Raw genomic sequence first — 18,861 nt, forward strand, 5'->3', positions numbered from 1 at the left:
GGTTTAAGTACCAAAAATGTAAAATTAAAAATGAATCTCAGCCCAGCCACACAGGGAAAAAGAGAAGAAAGAAAAGCCTGCAGTAATTCTAGATGCAGATGATGCATCTACTTCCGTCCTGCTTTCCTCTCCTTTTTAGCAAGTCCGCCGCACGAAACAGGCTTCACCTTCCTCTCCTTTGCAAAGAGAGCGGATGACGCAAACGCCGCCTTTACAGGAACTACGTCTCCCACAATCCTAAGCGGCACAACGAGCAGCGAGTGGACCTTGGTCTAGGGCAGCGGGGGCGTTAGGAGGGGAAGGCCGTTCGTTAAAGGGCACAATGATAAATACATAAAACGCAGCAGGCGCGAGAGAGGTGGCTGGATGGAAGGGCAAAGAGAAGGTGAAGTGGGCGGGAGTGGGGCAGGGGCAAGGAAGGCGAGTGGAGGGCTTGGCAGGACGGATGGGTAGCTTGGGCTGCTGGTGACATCCAGGCTCCTGTTATTTCACTCTGTCCAAGGGAAAAAAAGGGGGAAATAATATTTTGATGCAACCTACGTTTTGAAAAACAATTATTTTATTTATTGTATATCATTTTTGTTTCTTTTTAAACAATGTTTCTTTTTAAACAAGAATATAGAACAGAAGCAGTCATACAGATGTAAACGAATTTACAAAGTCTGTCAAAAAAGGGGGACTAAATATATCTTTAAAGAATAGTTATAGTTTTAACCTTGGAATGTTATTATGAGTTATGATGATAAGAGAGAGAGCAGCTGTTACCTTTGCAAAAGGCTGGGTGGGGAAGTGGAATATATATATATATACAGCAAATGTATCAGCACTATTTAAAAACAATTTTGAGCTGTGGGAAAGGCTTAACTAGCATTTTCTGACATGGTTGTGCATGTCTCCTTCATTCTTGAAGAATTATCCTGTATCTGCTTAAGATTAAGCCCCACTGAACTGCTGAGGCCCTGTCCACCCTCTACATTTAAAGCAGTATCATGGCACTTTAAATAGTCATGGCTTCCCCTGGGAGACATAGTTTGCTTAGGGTGTGTGAGGTGTTGGGTGAACCCTGTTCCTCTCACAGACCTCATTTTCTCATGGAACTCTGGGAATTGTAGCTCTGTGATGGGAATAAGGGTCTCCCGACAACTTTCAGCACCCTTAACCCTTAAGCTACAGCTCTCCTGATTATTTGAGGAAAGACATGGCTGTTTAAGGTGGTATCATACTGCTTCAAATGGTACACATGGGGCCGGAGATTGTCCTTAATAAATTTAGAAAATGGCCAGGATGGGTAATACAATGAAAACACTGTTCAATGCATTGGTATAACAAAATATATGTAAGTGCTTTAAGTGATGCACCAGCTACTCATCTTAACTGATAATTTACATTTGATATCATTTTTGATAGGGATTTTCATTTTTCAACAGTCTAAAAAAGCTGGTGGGAGATTTTAGCGTGTTCAAGACATGCAGAATAACCATGCTTCTGGAAGAATGGAAGGTAACATGCTAGTAGCTTTTTGCTTTCCGATAAAGAACATTTCATAATTGCACATGGAATAACACGTTTCCTGCTGTAATTGCATGAATGGGATTAGGCTGCTTGAAGTGGAATTACCTGTATGTAGCTGACCTGATTACATGTTTGTTTAGTTGATTAAAATCCTGGTAAATTACCAGTTAAATTGAAATTTTGTGATACCTACACGTAGCTAGATTGTACCTTTACAAATTACTAAACAAAAATGAACATTGATTGTTTGGAGGAAAACCCATCTGTAACATTATATATACAGTACAAGTGAGATTTGCAACAAAAAGTTGCTGTGTATCTTTGCATATCCTCCCAGAAGTGTTCCTGTTCAGGTTCCTGCCAGCAAGCTATGTTCCACTCCAAGGTACAGTGGTACCTCGGGTTACATACGCTTCAGGTTACAGACTCCGCTAACCCTTCAGGTTAAGAACTTTGCTTCAGGATGAGAACATGAGAACAGAAATCGTGCTCCGGCGGCATGGCAGGAGCGGGAGGCCCCATTAGCTAAAGTGGTGCTTCAGGTTAAGAACAGTTTCAGGTTAAGTACGGACCTCCGGAACGAATTAAGTACTTAACCTGAGGTACCACTGTACTGTAAGATGTAAAGAGCTCAAGCAGGGCCTTTTACTATGTTACTTTTTTTTTTTTTTGTAGCTACTGAGCATTGTAGAAATGCATATGCATACAAATAACAATGTGAGTTATGCTAACTCCTCACTGAGCCATTTTTTGTGGGGTGCACCCTTTTGGGGGGATGGTTTAACTTCCGAAAATCTTGGGGTTCCCTCTTGTTTCTCAGTGATCCTGTTTTGGCTCGGTTTCTTTCATCACTCACAACTTGAGTTCATTATGAGTGATTCCTCTTACACTAATACACAGCAGCCAATCAGCATAGCTTCAAAAATGTTCAAATTCCATTGCTACCGTGGAAGTTTCAAACATGGTTATAAAATGTAATACACAAAGCACAAAGCCTTGCAAAAACAATCCTATGCATATTTACTCAGACGTAAACCGTACTAAACTTAATGGAGCTTGCTGCTTAAGATTGCAGCCTGGGCTCCAAAATAAGTGCATGTATTTGTATGTCTTAATGAACTTCTCTTTTCTAATATTATCTCACAGAAAAGAGCTCAGTTCCATCTGAACTTGTTCAGATTTGCAGTTAGATGGTTTATACAAAAGCTGCATTGAAGAGCTCTGAAGTGGCACTGTATGATGATGCTGAGAAAAATACAGTGTCGTGTCTGGATGTGCTCAGCATTGGTTCCAAAGAAAGACAAACCATTTCTACATCATTTTATCTATCACCATAGACTGCTGTCAGATCTCAGACCTAAAAACATCAAAGACTCTTACAGGCTGCTTAACCTTCAGGAAGGCTGTTCACTGGATGATGTCAGAAATTCCTTTCGAGACCTTGCTAAGCAATATCACCCAGACAGTGGATCTGCTACAGCAGATTCTGCAACTTTTGTGCAAATAGAAGAAGCATATAGAGTTGTGCTTAACTATATGACCAAGAAAATGAAATCAAGTGAAAACAATGAGGAGGATGAGGAAGATAAATTCAAATCTAAAACACCACAACACAGACAGTATTTAAGTTTTGAGGGTGTAGGTTTTGGAACTCCAAGTCAGAGAGAGAGACAGTATATGCAATTTAGAGTTGATCGGGCTTCTGAACAGGTCATGGAATACCGAAAGCAGAAAATGGAGCGTGAACTAATAATGAGTGAGACTATGTTAGCTAAAGATGTAAGGCAAAGTAAGAAGGCAAAAATCACTCAAGCGATCGAACGGTTGGTTGAAGACCTCATTCAAGAATCTATGGCAAAAGGGGACTTTGAGAACCTTAGTGGTAAAGGAAAGCCATTGCAAAAATTTTCAGACTGCCCACATATTGATCCTATGACTCACAACCTGAACCGTATTCTGATAGACAATGGATACCAACCAGAGTGGATTCTCATACAGAAAGAAATACGGGAAACAATTGAAAAACTGAGAAAGGATATGATTGCTTCTAGGAATAAACTGGGTGAGCCAATGACACCACAAAAAGAGAAACAATGGAAGGAATCTTGTGAACAGTTTACTGAAAGAATCCAGGCACTAAACAAAAGAATTAATGATTTCAACTTGGTTGTTCCTATTCTTAGCAGGCAGATGGTACATTTTAATGCTGGCAAAGAAATTTCACGTGCACAGGAGAGCTGCAAAAGCCAGATGAAAAGGAATTCTGAAAAGGAGACAAAGAAAACAGAAAATGAAAGTAGCAGATCATCTGACATTAAAGCCAGTTTTTTTAAATGGATGAATCTTATTTTGAAATAAGATTATGCTGATAGTCATGTGGTTTAGCTACTAAATGTACACTAAGATTCATATTACTTCCAGAAGACAATACATTTTTCTGTTTACTGTCTTAACAGTGTTGTAGAAGTGTAGGAACAAATAAACACATTTATACCTGCCAGCATTGTTTTGGTTGGCATTCCTTTATTTTTGGGTATGTTGAATTAAATTTTAGAAAAATAAAACGTTAGATTACATTTGCAAATTAGGACATTTAAAAATGGAAGGGAAAACAGACAAGTTTTTGTTCTTGAAGCAAAAGGCAAAAAAATGATATTCCTTCTCCACTCAATTTTGTGACTTGTAAGTGAAGGCAGTTGAGAACATAATGAATTTGCAAATTCTGTCTGACACAGCTGTTGCATATTATTTCATGGTTCCTGCTGTTGTTCCACATTTGTTGCTTTTAGCTGTAAGGTGAGAAAAAGTGAAAACTTGGCCTCAGTATTTTAAAAATGTATGTTTCTGGATTTCTCCAATGATGACAATATTGCTTTCTTTTCGTGCTTTTAGTGCAGTTAATAAATATGACCAGTTAATTTCAATGGGTTTGCTTTGAGTAAAGCTTATCTGAATACCACCCATCCTAGCCCAGGCAGGGTGGAGTTCCATTGTACTGGGTCCAGAACACTAAGTGTACTAAATGTTTACATGTAGTTTGGCTAGCCTGGGTAGTAAAATATTATTATAATAAAATCATATTTAATAGGAGCTGATGGTTATAATATCAGATCTACTTGTATGCTTTAGTAACCAGCACACCTCAAAATACGAATAAGATGTCTATGGCAGCTATGCTTAACCAGCCCGGAGGAAAGTGTGAACAAAGGTGAATAAAAAATCAGTGCATATGACAACTGGGAAGGCAGGGCATACATCCTCCAGGGAAAATAGCCATAGCAACTAACAAAACAACCAGTTCAACAGCTGAGTAACAATTATAAGGTTATTGTGTAAAACACTGTGTGGCAAAGCACTATGAAGGATCTTAGCAGCCTTTCCCAACCTGGTGCTCTCCAAAAGTTTTGGGTTATCATTCCCATCACCCCCTGCCATTGGCTATGCTGGCTGTTACTGATGGGAGATACAGTCCAAAACAGTGGGAGGATATTGGCTTGAGGAAGGCTCTGACGTTTAGATCTGATATGGTAATAATAATAATTTATTATTTATACCCTGCCCATCTGGCTGGGTTTCCCCTGCCACTCTGGGCGACTCCCAACAGAATATTAAAAAATAAAACATCAGACATTAAAAACTTCCCTAATCAGGGTTGCCTGTTTAGTAAACTTGTGGCTCTTCACATGTGTGTGTATGTATGTCTTCATTAAATGCCTAGCCAACCCTTCTTCCCAAAGGAGACCATGACAGCAAAAAACAAATCAGCAGAGCAGTATAATTAAAAGAATAAGGCAGTAGAGGCAAAGTGTAAAAACATCTAAGAACAAGAGGCTGCTGGTCCCATCAGCTCCAGCCAGCATGGCAAAAAGCTCAAGGATAAGGGGAGTTGGAAGTCCAAAACTGTATGGAGGGGCACAGGTTCTCCAGCTCTAGTTTAGAGGGAATAAAAAATTATTAGCACACACACTGTCAATATCATTTGAAGTCTGCAGAAAAGAAGCAGTATCAATGGAAATGAATATGGGAAACGTGTTTTAACTACACTCATTTTGAAGACCTCAATAGGCCGTGTAGTCCACGTCCACCCCATATAGCTAGGAGCCTGCCCGACTTACAGCTCCTTGCCAAGGGCGCAAGGGAGCCTAGGTAGGCCTCTGCCTCCCTCCCCCCCCCCCCGCGCCTAAAAAAATATTGTGGCAAAGAGTTCCACAGATTAACTTCGCCCTGTGCTAAGAAGCACTTTTCTTTTCTCTCTCTTATTTTCCAACGTTTTAGCTTTACTGAACGACACCGGGTTCAAAAATTACGAGGTGATAAAAAAACTCCGAAGTCGACGAGGTTGCGCGCGCTGAGGCCTTGGGCGAGCCTATACCGCGAGCACCCTCTGCACCGCGCCCTGATCCTGGAGGCGGCGAAACCGCTCCGGCGACGGCAGCCACCTGCCCTCCTCGCCCTCGCGGGAGGAGTTCTTTCGCTAACAGCTCGCGAGGGGGACGGAGGCGGGATCTGAGCGGGGGCGACAGCGCTCGAGAGCCTATCGCGAGCCCCCCTTGCCAACCGGCAAGCCTCGCGCGGCGTTTGGCGGCCCAATCAGAGCGCTCCCTGCCGAGCGTTGTGACGGAGGAGCTCCGGAGGTGGATTGGCTGAACTCCCCGCGACTTCTCCCCACGCCTCCGGCCGGCAGAGCAAGCCGGGTGACGGCCGCGGATGGAGCGGAGCGGGGGGTCTTCCAGGTGAGGGGGTCTCGCGCGGCGGTTGCGGCTCTTTTTCCCCACCCCTTTTTTCTGAGGGGATAACGAGACGCCTGGGCGAATATTTCCTCTCCCCCCTCCCTCACACCTCCGTAATTCAAAACAAGCCCCTTGTGAAGGTGGCTCTTCCTCGGCCTGGAGAGAGACCGGCCCCGTCACGCCTTTTAGGGGCACGGCCCCTCCTCCTTTGCGGCCTCTCTTCTCCGAGGGCCGCTCCCTCACTTTTTTCGTTTCTGGAGGGACGTTATTCCCCCCCCCATAGCTACCCGGGGGGGGCGTGGGGGGGCGGCAGGGAGCCTGGCGCTCGGCTGCTTGGTCGATTGACCTTCCTTAATGTCAAGAGGAAGGAAGGGGAAAGGGAAGGAGGCCGAAAAGTTTCTTGCCTCCTTGCCACACTTTGAGGGAAGCATAAATATCTAAAGAGGGGGGCGGGTTGGGTTAAATTCATCAGGTCTGGAGTCTGAAATTACTTCACTACACCACTGAGTCTATTATCCACCAAGAACAGACGCATCTAATTGTATATTTCCTTCCCACCCCACCCCCTGCAAAGCGGGGTTTACACTCCCCTTTTACTTTCGCTCGCCAAGCTTCTTGCATGCATGGATGCATTTCTGGCTTCGTCTGCTCGCACGTTTGCGTATGTGACCCCCCCTTTTTTTTAGTTTAAAGTAGTTCGTGGGAATAGCTGGGGATGCGATCTCCGCTCATAGGTGTGCATCCACAGAGCTTTCAACTAAATTACAGACGCGATTACCTTGCGCATTATCTTTGAATCTCCTGAAACCGGTTCCACTTGTGGGACCATGCCCTGAGACGGTGACGAAAGCTTTTCTGGGTTCTTACGAGTGGCAAAAATCATCAACTGAATGAAACCTTACTAGCATGTACTGGAATTTCTTTAAAACTCTCCCCGCCCCGTCTCCCTTTTAAATATTTCAAACCAGTGTTTGAAATGCAGGGATTTAAACAGCGGTGCTATGAGGATTCACTGATGGACCATGTTTTGTGTGGATGGGTTGGTTGTCAAGTTGCTGTTTGGGGCAATGTAACACAAGCAGCAAAGAGAGCTTTGCTTATTTGCTAGATGTTGGGGGTTGACTGGGCTGAGTTCTAAAGGAAGGCAATCACCATCAGCGCTTTTGGAATAATTTAAAGGTTCACTTCTTTAAACTTCTTAAATTTGCCTTGCAAGTTTGTGTTTTTAAAGCAGCCAAAAGCGGTGGAAGTAAAAGTTAGCAGGTGTACAGCTTAACTAATGATTCACACATGCATATATATCATTAAAGCACTTCTTTATGACTTGCAATGGAATATGTGAACTGTTTTTATTGAAAATTGTTGATTTATTATTATTACTATTATTATTATTAATTTCATTTCTATACTGCTTTATTTTTAAAAAAAATCTCAAAGCAGTTTACAGAATATTAAAACATCAATAAAACAATTTGAAGAAAGTCAAATATGGAATATACAGTCAAAACAACATTTAAGCACTTCAATCTAATTGATTTCAATGAGGTTATTTTTAAAGCATCTTTATATGGTTAATTCCCACGCCCCATTTGAATTAAATGAAATTTGCAGCCCTGTCCTGCAAGTTGTTTATTCAGAAAATGGGTCCCTAAAAGTTCAGTAGAAACATGCATAGGATTGTAACCTTGAAATGCATACCTTTGGCTGCATAATGCCTTTTGTTTGCAATTTCTGATCTTCAGTGGCTGTCTTCCATCATCAGTTGATGATCTAATTGCTGAATGATTGATATGTATTGTAAGCCTGTTTTAAGTGAGTTTTTGAGAAAGGCTTACTGGATACATTGATTAGAGATGGATGGATGGTGAGAGTCATCTTCATTATGAGATGCTGACCACAAGTATATTCACATTCTACTGTTTTTACTAAAGTGCCTGTGGAGGGAAATCTGGAGAGCTATTCCATAGAATTTGGCTATGTTGTCTAATTGGCTTTTGCTCTATAAGTATACATTTTGCTCTATAAGTCTGTGTAATTATCCTTGCCATGTTTTCAACACTCTTTGGTAGCCTAACTCAGGATGTCTAGAGTAGGTTTTAGTGTTTCAGTTAATGGAGATTGTGGGGATGTGTTTTTCATTCTTGATAAATACATTCTTGATAAACGAGTGTAGCACCAAGATTGGAGTGGAGGCCTAGGATAATGCATGTAGCACAAAGGTTGGAGTGGAGTGCCATATTTGCTGTGGCTTACCTCTTTGCTCCTGGTGTTTGTTATAACATTGTTATGGACTATGAGGATCAGTCTTTGAGACTTTGCTTTGTGGGTGATGCTGTCTCAAGCCTGTAGTTTGGGTTTGATGATCTTCTGATTCTTTCTTGTACTGTAATTATAACCTCTCAATGTGTTGCAAGGCATGTGGAGTTGGGCATTATCTTCATAGAAGGCAGAAACCAACAATATAGGAGTCTGCTTTGAATCCTGTGTTAGCTGAAATCCCTCAGTGAGAAATATTTATCGAATGGCTTGGGATACCCCTGATCAGTACAGGAGTAATTTGAATTTGAATACTGATAGGCTTGAGCTGTGGTTTTCTAAGAAAGCATGGGACTGTTCTGCCCCGCCCTAGTTTGTGCTGCATTAGACAAAAATTGGGGGGTTGTGGTGACTAATACACAATAAGTGCTTCTTGTTTTTCAAAGGCATTTTCATTTCCTAGTTTTGCATCCTTTTAGACCAGTGAACACATTTTAGGCCTGTCATATAAACCTCTTTTCATTTTCTGCCTCTTTCCAGAAGCATACTTTTTTTTTTGAGGGTATACATGTTGCACCACACATAATCCTATAAGAAGAGGGAATGCCATTTTTATTTAAAAATGGAGGGGCTTTTTAAGTTTAAAAAGGTGTTCCTCCTTATTTTGTTTGCTTTTTTAAATATTAGCATGCTTAGATGGCAAGCATCAACTTTTAATAGATCGATTAAATGCCTAATACTTATGAATAATTTACAATTGAAAAAAGAGCAGAGAAATTAAGATTGCTTGCTGAGGACTTAGCTAGAGTACAGGTTTCCATTGCCTTTTTGATTCTGTATAACACTGAATCTCTTATATTGCAGTCCTTTGCATGTTTACTTATCAGTTAGCCCCACTATGTTCTGTGGAGCTCGCATGTGCACTAAGATTTATTTTTTTAAGTGAAGTGCTGCAACACTTGATATAGCTGTGGAATACAACAGTTCAGCCTTAAGTATCTCTTTATTGTCCTACTTTTATGTGTTGGGTGGTGTACTCTATCAACTCATAAGAAAAAGTTGCTGATATATTTTATATTTCTCTCCTGCTCTTCCTCAAAGGAGTTAGAGCTAGTATTAGCTGTGTGAGAGCTGTGAGCCAGGGAGTCCCCAGATGAAATCTCTCCTCTTCTGTGAGCTTGCAAGAAAGCCTTAAGCCACTGTCTCTTAAGTTGCCCCCCCCCAGCCTGCCTCCAGCAATTCTGCCCAACATAAACATAAAACTTTATGTTCCTAAGTTTTTGCTTTTTTCTAAATTCCAAGAAATAGAAGGAACATAAATCTAACCCACAGTTCATTTAGTTTTAAGATCCTTTTCAGCCTTATCCAGGACAAAGCATGAATGTAGCCCCGCTGATCTTATCTTTTGTAATGGCTACAACTAGACTAAATAAGTAAATAAATAATACACTGATCTTTTGGTTTCTCTCTCCCCCCTCCTTTTTTTTTATTTAGGACTTGGAAGATTCATGAAAATCTAATGTAAATAACACAGGTAAAAGAGACATCCTGAACTTGAGAAATGGCAGGTTTCCTAGACAATTTCCGGTGGCCTGAATGTGAGTGTATTGATTGGAGTGAAAGAAGAAATACAGTTGCTTCTGTGGTAGCTGGGATTCTGGTAAGTCTTAATACAAATGCAATATGCCAACTGGTCTGTTGGGAGTACATCAGATTTGCCAGTGCCTCACTTGATGGTAAAAAAAATTTTGGTCACATTTACAGGATGTTTGCTCAGTTGCTTTGTTTGTATTGAAAGCCAACTTGTGAGTTCTTGTGCTAAATCACAGGTGGGCATCCCATGAAACCCTCCCAGGTCCGGGAGAGCCTGCTCAGTTTGCTGATAATCAGCCATCAGCTGCGTGGCAGAGAAAAGATTATTGTCCCATGTGGGAGCGACTTTCTTCTGTACACTAGAAACAGGAGGGGCTTTAACATCACCTCTAGCATTCCCAGTGGAACCCAACAATATATGTACCCCTGCTGGTGGCTGGGCAGCAGGGAGAATATGTGTGAGTGGGGACGGGCAGAGGGAGGATCTGAGTGTTGGGCAGAGGGAGGATCTGAGTGTTGGGCATGTGGATGTTAATGGCCACATTCACCATCAGGGCTGGCCATGCCTGCCACCAGGCTGTAGTGCTGTTAAGTTCCATTCAACTGAGAGGGATTCTAAAAAAAACAAGCTTGGAATTGCACTGTTAGTTGTCTATCTCTTGAACATGTGTTTTGTGTACACCCATTTTGCATGCTAGGCACATACCCCTACCAACACAACTGTGTCTACTTGAGAGGAGCCACAACACTTGCTATGTTGGTTAAGGCAAGGATGTTGCTGTTAGCATTCTTAGCTTGCCAGAAAATGCTCTGAGTGTGGTAGGAATTGCAAAGTGGGGAGCTACTGGTTTTTTTGTCTTAAGAGCTAGCAGCAATTTCTTCCTGCCCATACAACTGGAGTACTGAGAACACAGATTTCTTAGATAAGCATATTTGCATTGATGGCTACTTTGGCTTTATTTCAGGCACACTTTGTAAATGTTTTAGAAGAGGCGGCTGCATTCCTGATTAATGTTTAATTTTTTTCCTCCTCAAGTGATGTCTTCAGTCACTATGAATTCAGATAGTATAAATTATTAATCAAATCAGCTTCTGTTTTCACGTTAATCATTAGCAGAAATATTGAGCATATAAGGGAAAGACATCTCCCCAACCTTATCTATATTCACGAATAAGCATGTTTTAAAATAAACAAATAGGTGTTGGTTGTGCATTCGTATATTGTTTATATGGTAAAGGGAGTATGATTGTGTGCTGTTTTAATATTGCGTTTATTGTACATTGTGGTACGTGTGTTTTAATGGAAAAGCAGTCTTAAAAGTTCAAAAAGCACTACCATTTATTTATTTTTTAACACAGAGGGGCCCTATTTTCATGAAGCCGGCTGTTGAATCTTACAGTTAGAAGCCAATACCAAAATACGATGCCCCTTAATTAGTTGGCTGGGAGGCCTTACTTACCATTTGAATAAATATGGAATCTGTTTAGTTCTTCACTGTGGCCTCCATATTGAACTCATCTATGGCAGGTAGATCTGGTAGTATGGTTTATAGTACACGTTCACATGAATACTTTAGTGGTACCTTCTAGTCTTTGTGGCTGGGACGGAAATGAGCCTCTAGCTGAAACATTGCACTTTGGAGGGGGGGTGGGCTAGGAAGTTTCTGTTAATTGGAGTGGGTAGCTGGGACTCAGATGATTACAAAGCCAGTGGAGTGAAGGAGAAGAGAAGCAGCAGAGTTATGTGGCTGACCTTTCTGTAGATATTTGCCATGGTTTAATGATCATGTGTTTTACAGTTTTTTACAGGTTGGTGGATAATGATAGATGCGGCAGTAGTTTACCCTAAGCCAGAGCAAATGAACCACGCATTCCATACTTGTGGAGTGTTTTCTACTATAGCTTTTTTCATGTAAGTACATATAATGATAGGTCCATACAAAAATAGCAGTTGTTCATCTCAAATGGCAAAGTGCACCTACAAAATAATCCCCCCATCTTTCTTTTCTCTTTTCCTCTTGTGTTCTACTACTATTTCTCATCCTTTAAAATTGTTGAAGTGTGCATGCACAGCTTACTGTTTGTTTTGTAGGATGAGGATAAACAAGGCTTTCTTTCTAAAAACAAGGGTTTCCATGCATCCATAAATGTATTTCTCATCTTCTTCAGGGACCCAGTTTCCCCCTATCCCTCCATTTCTTTTCCTACTCAATTTGTTCTCATGCTTGGTATCCACTCTACTAGAATATAGTGACAGCCCTCTTTTACTTTTTGGCACTGTAGTACTGCTCACCAGACACTGTCATTGGTAACAGTCAAAAAGAGATTTAAGGATTGTAGTAGATAAATGACTAAACAAATATGACAACTCTAGTATCTGAGAGAATATGCATATACTGGGCATTTTGGTTTTGTTAACTGATCAGGTTTAGCATCTGGATTCAAAAGGAAGACTGGGAAAGAAAAGAAAATACTTAAAATTGGAGAGGGAGTATTTTGTGGATCCAGAATAGTGGACTTGCTGCCTTTTAGTCTTTTGCACAATTCTTAAAAAAGTAATTTTAGCGGCTGTTTTTTATGTGTTGCAGGATAAACGCAGTATCAAATGCTCAAGTAAGAGGAGACAGCAATGGTGATGGATGTTTAGGAAGAACAGGTGAGGGTACTCCTATTTATGCAGATAAATTCACACTTCAGTCCTCATTTCAAAACTTGGCTGTGCAAGCAGCGAAGAAAACATAACAAAATGTTCTTTCCTGGCACATGTCACAAAAAGCAAGATGTTAGACTGGTGCTGGTGGTGCTGTCAATGGTGCACAGATCTTTTCATGCTCACGTTAAAAAAATGTTAGTAATGATTTCTAATACTAACTAGATTTTATAAGAGATTTCAGATTTAACAAATGAGGGGGTGAAATTTATTGGTGAATCCTAGAAGCTCACTTGGTTTATCACTATCTTTTCTTGCCTTCCATGGGACTCTTGTAGTTTTATCCTCTTTGCAAGCATGTTAAGTAGGTTAGGCTGAGAGATGCTCTTAGAGTTATCAACTAAACTTCATGATGGGGCTATGGACCCAAGCCTCCTTTGCTCAAGTCTAAATTTCCCACCCCCACTAAATCACTTTGTATTAGCGTTGGCAATGTTGTTGTTCATACCACCTACCTCATTGAACTTACAGGTCAAAAAGCTTAGACTGAAGCATATTTCCCTGGCAACATATTCCCAGTTGTCTTACACCTGGTAGTACATTTATTTTCCTAGAATTTATTATGGATCGCTGATTTAGCGGTTGAAGGTAAACTCTCCTTTATGTCATGCTGTGGCATGCTGTGATGATGAATGCAAGTCTTGTAATATTATTTCATTTAAAAGCATTTGTAAACTGCTGAGTATTTTAAAAAATCTCTTAGTATATACAGCAGAAAAAAACAAAATAAAATAGTAGTATACAAGCAAATAAAACAAACATTCAGGGGATTCATGCACGTAAATCAGGCTCCAATCTTATGAGTTGAAGAAAGCTTCAGTGGGATGATGAGGGATGCTGTTTCCCACTGCCCCCTTATTTCTGCGTATTATTACCCTAGCCTAGTGCTTAACTTCATGTGTTCTTGCAGGTGCTCGTGTCTGGCTCTTCATTGGCTTCATGTTGATGTTTGGCTCACTTATTGCTTCTATGTGGATCCTTTTTGGAGCATATGTTACCCACAGTAAGGATGATTTATTTTTAATCAAGGGGAAAGAAATGCACTTGTAAGTGCCTTTGTTTTAAAGGAGAGAGATGCACATATCACATTATTAAATACCTTATTTTATTTTGAAATAAAATTAAATATCTTCTTTCGAAATCAAATCAAGGTATGCGTAGTTCTCTTCTTAAAAACAGTGGTACTTAAAAGTGCTTCGCTTTGGCTGGATCATGCCCCTGCTGTTTTGACCAACGTTTTCCACTCCACTTGCTGAAGAATCCGAAATGATGTAGGACTGATCCAGCTGCTTTGTTGGCTGCTTATTTTCTGTTAGAAATTTTTAAGGGCAGAATTACTGGATGTAAAAACAATAAAATAAAAGATACAATGTTAAAACAAGAAAGAGATGGTGATAAACACAGTCTAAATAAAAGCAGCAGGTGGCAGTATATTAGAAGTATTGGTAAATGTTAAAAATAGTCTAATGGCTGAATGTCGATGATAAAGTTGGCTTCCTTGTGGATGATTTGGGGTGGATGGGGGGAAGGTTTGTATGAGAGATGTTCCTGGAGGTAAGTAGGGTCTAGGCTGTTAGATCTTTAAGGGAATTGGGTGAAGCTCAGGTGGAAAGGTGCTCTTGAGACTCTTAATGGGTCTGATCAGGGCCTTGATAAGAGTTAATGTGATTACTTTTCTTGTTCATGGTACTTCCTAGAAACCTGTTTACCTAGCTTTTTCCCTTACTGCTGTGAGTCATGCAGGATCAGGTTCTATACAGAAGAGAGAGATCCTGCTGGCCTAATACTCGTGACTAAAGTTTAGTTGACTTGGTGTACAAATACATTGTTTCATGACAAAATTACCAACACCCTGTATAGATTTTTGAAAAGTCGACACTTTGCACTCCAGGTTGTTGCTGCTTATTCTATATTGTTTTTGCTGCAGCAGTCTTAACATGGCTACAGTATGGAAATATGCACATGTCTGTAAGTCACAGAGTATAAATCGGCTTCTTACAAAGAATCAAGGGAGCTTTTTAGGGAACTGCAAGCTCCTTTGTTCCTCTTCTGCTTAACAGCCACAACTCTCAAACACTGCGAAAGAAAAATGTTCTCTGGGTTCCTTTCACCCAGAAAGGCTTCTGCCACCTGCTGGAAGGAAAACAACAGATGTCCTTCCATTATTTACCCACAGACTGTTTTTGACTCTGCGGCAGTGAAAAAAAGGGGGAACTATTAAATTTGGATGGGGACGCGGGTGGCGCTGTGGGTAAAACCTCAGCGCCTAGGGCATGCCGATCGCATGGTCGGCGGTTCGAATCCCCGCGGCGGGATGAGCTCCCGTCTTTTGGTCCCAGCTCCTGCCCACCTAGCAGTTCGAAAGCACCCCTAAGTGCAAGTAGATAAATAGGTACCGCTTTATAGCGGGAAGGTAAACGGCGTTTCCGTGTGCTGCGCTGGTGCCGGCTTGCCAGAGCAGCTTCGTCACGCTGGCCACGTGACCTGGAAGTGTCTCCGGACAGCGCTGGCCCTCGGCCTCTTAAGTGAGATGGGCGCACAACCCTAGAGTCGGACACGACTGGCCCGTACGGGCAGGGGTACCTTTACTTATTAAATTTGGGCAAAGGGTCAAAGCGTGGAAGCCAGAAAAAAAAACACCCATGTGGTTTCAAGTCCTATCCTGTAGCTGTAAATGTTCAATATGCTAATGTAAATAAGCTGAATGATGGCTATTTATGGAAGTGTGCATACTTAGGACACAATCCAAATATCCCCTTCTTGAGACTTTGCTCCCTCCTCAGTCTTGCAGCATTTCTCCCATAGATCAAGCATACTCCCATAGATCAAGTCTTAATTGTTTGTAGATAGAACTGAATTATCATGATCCATCTCCCCCCCTTTTAAAAATACTGTTTCATAGCTAAATGAGCACAAGATAAACTTAATAGTGACAGGTTTTGAAGACTTGTCTCAATACTTACTTACTTACTTATTTGTTGCATTTTTATTTTATAGATATTAATGTCTACCCAGGCTTAGCAGTGTTTTTTCAGAATGCTTTGATATTTTTCAGGTAAGTAACTAATGCCTCCAAAGTCTAATAGTTATAATGATACAGATGTTTTCGGTTTACACAATTTACTCAGACGATAGAAATGGGTGTGTGAGGGTTCATTGTGGTGTTCTAAATCTCTGTGAAAAATGATGTTACTAGAAGCCAAGTAATGTTCATTAATCATAATACACAAGTGACAGAGATAAGGCATACTCACAGCTCCACCAGTATAGTAGTGCCAGTTATCATGTCATCTTCTAGAATTTTGATGATTTTGCCATATCATCATTGGAAAGAATGTCTGTCTTACAGATCCAAACTTTTGTTTTCATAGCACCCTTATCTACAAATTTGGAAGAACTGAAGAACTGTGGGCTTAAGAGTACTTTTTTCTTCATCTTGCTTAGCGAGCCTTGTATGTAAATATAATTTACATTTCTGTTTTATATTTTGCCAAATAGATGTTGCATTACACCTTTTGTATGTTTACTTATTTTTGGAAAGTGAACTGATTTAAATATTCTGCTCAAAGTTAGCTATCTTTTCATAGAATGGATAGTAATGTGAATATGTACATACTATGACTATCTGTAAAATATAAAAGTGAATGTTAAACTTTCATTGCACTTGGCAGGTTTTTTCTGCTCTGATATGTGAATAATGTTTTAGGATTAAGGCTCATAGCTTGTTCATATACTGTTCTTAAGCACAAATGAGCTGTAGTAGCTTCTTGAAGAGTTGAGATTTTGATTAGGTGATCAGAAAGTGTAGTTAAAGAATATTAATCTGAATGGCATCTCCAAATAGCCATTGATGCATGACCCCCAGTAGAAAAATACGTTATTTGGAAGTGTAGTATACTCTGGCATCATATGCTGAAACTTCATCTAGCGCTAACTTCCCAATTACTAGGAATGTTTTACGCCATACTACAAAATGTGTACTGAACAAAGGAGGCATGAAGTATGTATGGGAATTCTATTTAGCAAAAAAACTCACGTGAAAAACCAAAAGATCTTAAGCATTTATTTGGTAGTGCAGCATGCCTTAAAATGGAATGGGCCAATCCTTTCTCAGTGAATGCACTGTGAAAAATATTTAAGACTGACGTATTGTGTTTGACAAGCTGTAGGAGAATTCTAGGTTTGACCTTTTAAGGTGTGTTGTCATAAACCCCCCCATCAAAATGTCTTGTCAGACATTACCAATTTTACCATGAGACTGACTGATATTTCACATGCTTGTGCAATCGATATTCAGAACAAAGGAGCCATCCCAAGTTCAAAGCATCACAGGACTGCTTGTTTTGTTGCTTACTATACAAGGAAAAAAGGGACACGGGTGGCACTGTGGTCTAAACCAGTGAGCCCTAGGGCTTGCTGGTCAGGTCGGCGGTTCGAATCCCCGTGACGGGGTGAGCTCCTGTTGTTCGGTCCCAGCTCCTGCCCACCTAGCAGTTCAAAAGCACGCTGTGCAAGTAGATAAATAGGTACCGCTCCAGCGGGAAGGTAAACGGCGTTTCTGTGCGCTGCTTTGGTTCACCAGAAGCGGCTTTGTCATGCTGGCCACATGACTCGGAAGCTGTATGCCAGCTCCCTCGGCCAGCAAAGCAAGATCAGCGCCGCAACCCCAGAGTCGTCCGCGACTGGACGTAACGGTCAGGGGTACCTTTACCTTTATACAAGGAAAAAGCATATTTAAACACGATTCACTAGATTTTTCTCCTCCCTTTTGTCCAGAATCTAATCAGCTTCTCTGATGAGACTATCATCTATTTTCCATGTTTTTCTGAACTTTATTGTAGCGAATTACACTATGTATGTTAAGGTACTGTGATGTTAACTGGAACTATCTGTATTTTATTTCACCCAAGCCAAATTGTGTACTGAGAAGCATATCAAACTGCATCCTTTGCGAAATGTAACAAGGACTCCATGTTAAAAATATTTTTGCAAGACAGGGTCTAGGGGCATGAAGAAGAATCAGATGAGGTAAAGGTACTCTACATTCTGATTTTTGGAGCCCTGCAAAATGACCTTTTCCAAACATTCTTCACTTTCAGACTTTTGGACTTCTCTCCCCACCTAGGAAATACAGCTGTGTTAGTTTATTTTCTGAAACTATTTTCATTTGTCTTCAGAGCCCTTTTCAGGACAGACTATGAAGCAAATACTATGCTAAGAGTTGTCCTGTTACGACATTAGACTATCTTGCTTGTGTATTGTAAATACATTAAAATCCAATAAAGATTGGTAATGTATTTTGTTTTACAAATGCTAAAACTGCTCAGTATTCTGTCTACAGTGTAATATTCTCTCTTTCACACAAACACATATAGATATATCTGTTGTACAATGACTCTCCGCTCAGGCTGGATAAAGTGCTTTTAAGTGAACTCTGAGTTGAACTTCAGTGTCAGTGAAGTGACCCAAGTCAGATCAGGGCCATTGCAGAGCCTCGCATTGCTCTATTTCTATAGGCATATGAGCTTTACAAGCTGTGAGGCTGCCCAGCATGGCATAGTGAAGAGTTGGGGTTTTTAGTTGTTAAAACACAGCAGTGTTGCTTCCCCAAAGCTTGAGAGGCTAGACTTTAAAGCTGATTTGATTGAATACATAACATTTTAACAATAATTGGTAAAAAAAAACCTGCCAGTGTCCTTTGATAAAAGCATATATATCCAAATTAGTCTTCTGAAATCAATTAACCTAATGTCCTTGCTTCTGTTCACTAATTTGGTCTCAGCTTAGGATTCACAATTCAAGTAGGTATTTTATTCCATAAGTGCAACATCCCCTCCCCAATCTCTGAAGCATTTGCATTAAAGTGGTAAAGGTGATTTAAACATCAGTAGCATACTGCCCTGGGGGTCTCCAAAAAGAAGATAGCTGCAACTATTCTTCTTAAAGGAATTTATTTTTACAAAAGATTGAAAACCACAAGAAATCAGTCAGGATTACACAGTAATGTTTACACTACTTGAAGTGGACAGGAACTTGTTTGTAGGGTATGGCTGCTTCCTT

The 18,861-nt window shown here is 40.6% G+C and overlaps 2 protein-coding genes and 1 long non-coding RNA gene across 4 annotated transcripts in view; 2 read left to right on the forward strand and 1 right to left on the reverse strand.

The window, feature by feature from the left end:
- Window positions 1–304: 304 nt before the first annotated feature.
- Window positions 305–4,012, forward strand: DNAJC28 (DnaJ heat shock protein family (Hsp40) member C28). Its single transcript, XM_083611196.1, has 3 exons — window positions 305–385; window positions 1,428–1,500; window positions 2,659–4,012. The coding sequence occupies exon 3, from the start codon at window positions 2,749–2,751 to the stop codon at window positions 3,868–3,870; it is 1,122 nt and encodes a 373-aa protein (XP_083467322.1). The 5' UTR covers window positions 305–385; window positions 1,428–1,500; window positions 2,659–2,748; the 3' UTR covers window positions 3,871–4,012.
- On the forward strand, window positions 329–18,120 carry TMEM50B (transmembrane protein 50B). 2 transcript variants are annotated; one of them, XM_083611203.1, is made up of 8 exons: window positions 329–385; window positions 1,428–1,500; window positions 9,993–10,158; window positions 11,891–12,003; window positions 12,680–12,747; window positions 13,712–13,804; window positions 15,799–15,856; window positions 16,173–18,120. In XM_083611203.1, exons 3-8 carry the CDS (start codon window positions 10,060–10,062, stop codon window positions 16,216–16,218), a joined length of 477 nt encoding a protein of 158 aa, XP_083467329.1. In that variant the 5' UTR covers window positions 329–385; window positions 1,428–1,500; window positions 9,993–10,059; the 3' UTR covers window positions 16,219–18,120. The 2 variants fall into 2 exon arrangements, with proteins under 2 accessions (XP_083467329.1, XP_083467328.1); XM_083611202.1 differs by lacking the exons at window positions 329–385; window positions 1,428–1,500 and adding an exon at window positions 6,097–6,245.
- Window positions 13,804–18,861, reverse strand: part of LOC310761408 — a 123,677-nt gene continuing 118,619 nt past the window's right edge. Inside the window, exons 2-3 of the long non-coding RNA XR_014547471.1 lie at window positions 15,391–17,185; window positions 13,804–15,015 (exon numbers count right to left, since the gene is read on the reverse strand). This is a non-coding gene — a long non-coding RNA (uncharacterized lncRNA). The remainder of the gene's footprint in view (window positions 15,016–15,390; window positions 17,186–18,861) is intronic.

Source organism: Podarcis filfolensis (genome assembly GCF_964270895.1).
Source record: "Podarcis filfolensis genome assembly, chromosome: 4".
In the NCBI taxonomy this organism is placed as follows: Eukaryota; Metazoa; Chordata; class Lepidosauria; order Squamata; family Lacertidae; genus Podarcis; species Podarcis filfolensis.